General features: G+C 41.6%; 1 protein-coding gene across 1 annotated transcript in view; it reads left to right on the top strand.

Annotated features, from left to right (window-relative positions):
- The window catches only part of MCF2L2 (MCF.2 cell line derived transforming sequence-like 2), a 170,510-nt gene that overhangs the window by 135,597 nt on the left and 28,726 nt on the right, over positions 1-6,187 (top strand). The window contains exons 17-19 of the mRNA XM_019667780.1: positions 1,197-1,289; positions 1,989-2,081; positions 5,779-5,921. Of these exons, the coding sequence (XP_019523325.1) occupies positions 1,197-1,289; positions 1,989-2,081; positions 5,779-5,921 (329 nt within the window). The remainder of the gene's footprint in view (positions 1-1,196; positions 1,290-1,988; positions 2,082-5,778; positions 5,922-6,187) is intronic.

The following is a 6,187-nucleotide window of genomic DNA, read 5'->3' as shown; positions in this document are numbered from 1 at the left end:
CAAGGCATTTGGTTTCCGCAGAATGGGAAAAAGAGGACCAAAGATGCAGCATTCTTAGCTGAACTGCACCAAGCTTTGGCCGTGATGGAGGGTTTGATCAAGTCCTGTGAGCTGGCCGTGAACCTGGCAGCAGTCACTGGATATCCGGTATGTTAATTCCGTAACAAGTGTTGGCATGTTTCACATGAAAAGCAGGCACAATATTACAAGGTAGGAGATGCTGTGGCAGAGTTAGAAAAATGATTTATGGTAAAGGAATCTGACTCTGGGAAAAGTAGCCTGAATAGGTCAACAGGACTGTGCCATGAAATTCCAAGCAGTCCCTCAGCGTTTTTAGGAATCTTGGGTTGTATTCCTCACGGTCCTGATTGTTGAGACTGACCCATGCTCTCCAAAACCCAGAACTCAGGGCCCAGAATATATATGGGCAGGAGAAATTGCTAAAAGAGTGATTAATTTTCTGACTCATGGCACTATTAAAAGATTTTCCTTCTTAACTCAGATTTTCTCCATGAAAATTACTTTGAAAATGGGTCCTAAGTGGAAGCCTAACTCCATTTTACACCACAATTCCCAGAAGAGGCCCATATATTGTACATTCCTTCATCCAAATGGTGGGAAGAAAATACCAAGACAGGCAATGCTGGGGAGTTGAGCCATCTCAGCTCTAGCATTAGGGTTAATCCTGAACAGGCCAGTCCCAGGCAACCCNAGTGTCACTGGCCCTCATATGTGGGATCCGAACCGGGGCCCTCTGGCGTCCCAAGCCAGTTCTTAACCATCGCGCCACTCAGCCGGCCCTCTTCTGTTAGTTTTTATCACTCACTGAAGAACTATTTTAGAAAGAAGAAAAATAGCTATTTTGGGGAGATCCTGGTGTCCTGAGTAACGAGCAGAGGAGGAATGATAAAGATAAAACCCAACTCCTGTTCATGAATTTACTTTATTTACCAGAGTCCTGAAGCTGTTCTTATAGCACTTTGTTCATATCTGTGCTTAGTGTTTGTGGGTATTCATCACCGTCTTTTTGCCTCCCCATCACACATTCACCCCAACATAAAATTGTTTATCACACATCCTCAGTTAGTTCCTCACACAATGAATGTCTCAGGTTTGTTGAATGAATGAACTTGTATTATCCTGTCTACTTATGAACATTTCTACCTGATTAATTTGTTCTAATTTTTCCCACTCAGAAAGAAGATCTTCAAATATATTTTAAATACCATCAGAATCTGCCCCGAGCTACAGCAATCTGGCACGAATGTCAAGACTGTGCCTACTTTGGGGTAATGTTGAGATTACAAGGTCTCCCACAAATCGTTTTCCCTGGACAATGTTTATGCTCATCGAAGTTTTAAAGATATCAAAATTATGAATTAAGCAGAGGAATTTAGCACTAGGATTTACGTTCATTTAAAGTCTCTCCTATTTTGAAATCACACACTGAACATTTCAATGCTGCCCTGGGTCTCTACGGGACAGGGCTATGAGGGGCAGCTGTAGCCTAGCGAGAAAGCCAGAGTTCTCTTCTAGGATGGGTTTTAAAATGCAATTAAATCACGGAAAGGTTACACTTTGGGGCTCCCTGGAATGATATCAATAAGTCATCATGTACCCTCCAGACTCAAAATGACCTGAGTACATCCCACCACACCCCAACTTGAAAACAGGCTACCTCCTTTTCAGAAGGATTTGAAATGCCCCACTGTCTTCGAGTAGCCTTGCTTTCTAAAAGAAATAAATGGTTCTGCTTCCCTCGTTGCCTGTCAAAATACTAGCTAAGTTGTTCCCTTTCCCCTTTCTCTCATTTCACACACTGTTCCCGAGGGACCAGACAACTCAGTAACATCACAAAACTGGTCAACACAGCTGTCCCTCTTGTCCAGGAAGACTCTGTTTTCTTTCTTGTGTTTAAATGCGGCCACTTTCGTTCTCTGTGTGTGTTGTTTGTTTTGTTTTACGTTGTTTCTGTTTGGTTTTCAAAGGTATGCCAGCGCCAATCGGATCACAATCTCCCTCTTTTTAAGTATCTTAGAGGACCAAGCCAGAGACTTATAAAATACCAGACGCTGTTGAAGGTAAAGTCAATAAGATGGTGCTTTTTTTGTGTTGGGAAAACAGATGCCTGCGCTATGCTGCTTTTTTTCCTTAGACATGTAGATTTGTGACTTTGTCTTCCAAATGTGAAGATGTCTATCCTCTGAGCGTTTTTTCTGCCCTCTGAGTCTAAAGCAGCCCTCCTCAGTGAGGAGTAAGACCCAAGTAAGAGTTAAAAGAGACCTGAGAGCTTGGCTAGTCCAACATGCAGCCAGGGCATGAATCTCTAAGGAGCCCGGTTAGGGGAGGAGAGGGCACTGGGAGCCAAGTGGGGAAGGGATGCAGCTACACTGCCGGCAGCTGGGCGGGTGGCAGGCAGCCAGGCCTCTGTTCTCATGTAAGATACCTCCAGGTAAGATGCCATCTGTTCCATTCTACAAATGAGGCAAGGAGCTTCAGGGAAGAGATGTGATTTCCCCCAAATTCACTGTTTTATGTTTGTTAAGACAATGGAAGGGAGAAGGCACGCCGAGGGTCTTCTCTGCTTTTGCTACGTCTGCCTCCACTAGATTTAGGACCTGAAGAGCAGCATAACAGAACGAACTGTGCTCTGCTGGACCCCGAGGTGGTTTTCTCTCTCTCTGACACCAGCGTGTGGACAGGAGAGCACTCCCACACCCCCCAAACAGGACAGGATATGCTGTCAAAGCTGTTTCCCCACGTGTGAGCTGAGGGAAAGGTTTGAGCCACTCCTCCAAGTTGTGTTTGAGTTAACCTTTATAAGCAGCTCTTTACCCAGTGGCTATCTCTTAAAAAAAAAAAAAAGAAAAGAAAAGAAAAATGAGCTGCTGCTGTTTACTGGGTGCCTTCCCATGTGTATTTCTTATTTAATCCCCACAATCAATCAGATGTGTCAGAAAGGCTCTAGAGTGTGAAGAAACTGAGGCTTGGGGAAGTTAAACTCATGGCCCAACACTCTGCCCTCAGAAAATGTTACCCCTTTCAGCTTTGCATCAGCAGCCTCAGCCGAGGCTGGACCGGCTCTGCCACTACCAGCTGTGGGATTACTGGACCTCTTAGGCCTTGGTTATCTTGTATGTAAAATGAGAATACCGGAACCTCCTCCTTAGGCTTGCTGCGGGGAGCAGTGAGTGATGCATGGAGAGAGCTCCCTCATTGCTGATCCCCAGGAAGCTCCCATGACCTGTAACCTTTGTTTTATATGAGTACAGGAAGATGTCACATTAGTGTCTGAATGAGGTTGATGATTCATTGGTTCTCACCATGAGTGGAATCTGTGAGCATGTTTTGATACACTGTTCACTTGGGGCCTCATATTCCTCTGACTGTCCCATCCTTACTATCATGAAGTCCTCCCACCGGGCCAGTTGAGGCGGGGGCCGGACCTAAGGCGGGGTCTTCACTCACTAGGCCTAGCTGCATCAGGGAGTGAAGGGCTCAGGTTTTCCCCCTGAAGTGATGTTGACACAATAGCTAAGTTCTGTACCATACTCATATGCAGAGGGCTGTAGGGCATAGTGATTAGACTTCCTGGGTGTGGATCTGGGCTCTGACAGCTGTGAGAAATCGGGCAAGTTATGGAACCTCTCTCTGCGTCAGGTTCCTCACCTGTAAAATGAAGGTAGTAATAATACTTTCCCGGCATGCTTTTTGGGAGCACTAAATGAGGTAATGCATGTTAAAAATACTTAGAAGATTTTGTTAGCTTTATTTCACTGAGGAAACAATAGACAGAATCACTATAAAATGTTCCTTGGGGGTCTGTGCTGCTCAGGGCGGAACAGTTTTTCCCATAGTGAAGCTTGTTTGGTGCCCGGAAAAACAAGTTCAAACCAGTGGCACACCTGAGAGGAGACGAAGAACTCTGGCGTTCTCCACCCTGAGGAACAAAGCCCATTCTGCAGTGCCTACCATCGGCTTCTTTGAGAGAGCATGGATGCTGGACCCATTGCCTCCCAGCTTAGAGAGGGTCATAGAATCCTGATGTGGGAGAGCTTTTCTAAGTATAAAAGAAAGGGGAAGGAATGATAGATTATACCATTGAAAATAAACTCATCAAAAATTAGGGGAAATGTTATATTAGCAAGATGTGTAACAAATGTTTAGTGTGCTTAATGATGAGCTCATAGAAATTAATAATAAAAAACAAAAAATGATATCTATGAGATGCTTAATATCTTATGTGAGATATTATAAAAATTAATAATCATGACCAAGAGTTTTTTGAGTACCTAATGTCTGATGAGTCACGGCAAGTTAATTAGACAATATCACTATCTATTATCATCAGCATACATTAGAAATACATGCATTTAGGGACAACAGGAACTCACTTTCATGGAGCTCATGATTTCTGTCAAATAGGCTAAGTGATGGATGGAACTATTGAATTTAATGTAGAGAATTTTTCTTGCCTGGATTTTGCTTAATTAAGGTATGGTTTGAAAAATGGTGCATTATTTATTTACTGTAAGTTTTGCTTATTGCAAGGATATTCTAGAATAAGTGTTCATGCTGATTTCCTGTGTAAGAGCATTTCCATGTCATAAGAGCAACGTTCATTTTTCTTCTTTTAAAAAAATTAAATAGGTTACTATTTAAAAAAATAATTAATAGAGAGAGGTTGGTAAATGGTACTAACTTTCAGCAATAAGATGAATAAGGTCTGAGAATCTGATGTAATGCATAGTGACTACAGTTGATAAAACTGTATTGTATAATTGAAGTTTGCTAAGAGAGTAGAACTTAAGTGTCCTCACCAGAAAAAACAAACAAACAAACAAACAAAAATAAAAACAGAAGAAAGAAAACAGAGAGAGAGAGGAATATGTGAGGTGATTGCCGTGTTCACAAGTTGGGGGAATCCTTTCACAATGTAAGTGTATCAGATATTCACAATGTACAGTTTAAATATCTAACAATTGTATACGTCAGGTATACCTCCATAAAGCTGATATTTTAAAAAGAAATTTAAAAATGAAGAAGGGACGTAGACAATTTACAAAAAATAAATAAATGCTATTATAATAGCAAACACTTTTTTGAAAGTTCTGCCTCACTATTTTTCTGAGAAATTCAAATTGAAACAACAGTAAGGTAGGATTTCTGATGATTCAATTGGCCAAACCATTTAATTAAGTGGTAATACTCCATGTAGTCTAGGAGCTGATGAAACAAGGTTTCCTAAGTTGGGGGGGTGGGGGTGGGGGCAGGAACATAGGCCTTCTGTAAAGAACTTGGAAATATGCATCAAATCTCCTAACACTGACAGTTTCACTTCTAGGAATGTATCTTTAGGAAAAATTGTTGAACCTAAATATTTAACAGTGTGGGAAGTTAGTCAATTATGATTTCTCTACAGAATGCAACACTGCCACAATCAAAACCATGTTTTTTAATAAAAATATAATATCATGAGAAAATAAACATTCATGATATGTTGCTGAGTGAAAAAAAGCAGGCTGCAAATTAGTATGTCCAATATGATTCTATGTTTGTGGAAAGAACTCATTCATTCATGTGCCGTTCATTCATTCTTGGGTCAGAAGGTTAGCAGTCATTTGCATGTCCTCTCTGCTCAGACATGCGGTGGGGATCCCTCTTACTCATGACAACTTTACATACATTCTCAGTGACTTTGTCTGGAGGTTGTTTGTACAGTAGATTCAGTTGGCATTCTACTTTTTGATTTTCAATAAGGCTTTTGGGTTAATGCAGGATCTACTGGATTTGGAGTCTCCTGAGGATTTGAAGATAGACCCAGATGACCTAGAAGGAGGTTCGGTTAAGGTACTGGATGTTAAATATTGTTTGTTTGTTTGTTTTTTAACAATACCGAGATCTTTTATTTTTACATTTATGCCATGAATTCACAGGGAATGGGTTCCAGCAGCTCAGGCTCCTTTCCATTGGTTCTCACACAGTGTGCTTCTCTGGGTGGGGCAGGCTGGCGCTTCAGTTGAACCCAAGTACCTTTCTCTTTGGCTTCCTTCTTTTTCTGATCATTTTCCTTCACCCGTTTCAGGAAGCTGTCTCGGCTCTTAGAGTGCTTAATATATTCAATACGAACATTAATTCTCTGGGCAAGATTCTTGCCCTTAACTTGTTTGTTTACGACAATGCCAAC

This window comes from Hipposideros armiger, unplaced genomic scaffold (assembly GCF_001890085.2).
Source record: "Hipposideros armiger isolate ML-2016 unplaced genomic scaffold, ASM189008v1 scaffold_14, whole genome shotgun sequence".
NCBI classification, from domain to species: Eukaryota; Metazoa; Chordata; class Mammalia; order Chiroptera; family Hipposideridae; genus Hipposideros; species Hipposideros armiger.
The sequence above is the reverse complement of the archived record's forward strand: the minus strand, read 5'-3'. Positions and strand labels throughout refer to the sequence as shown.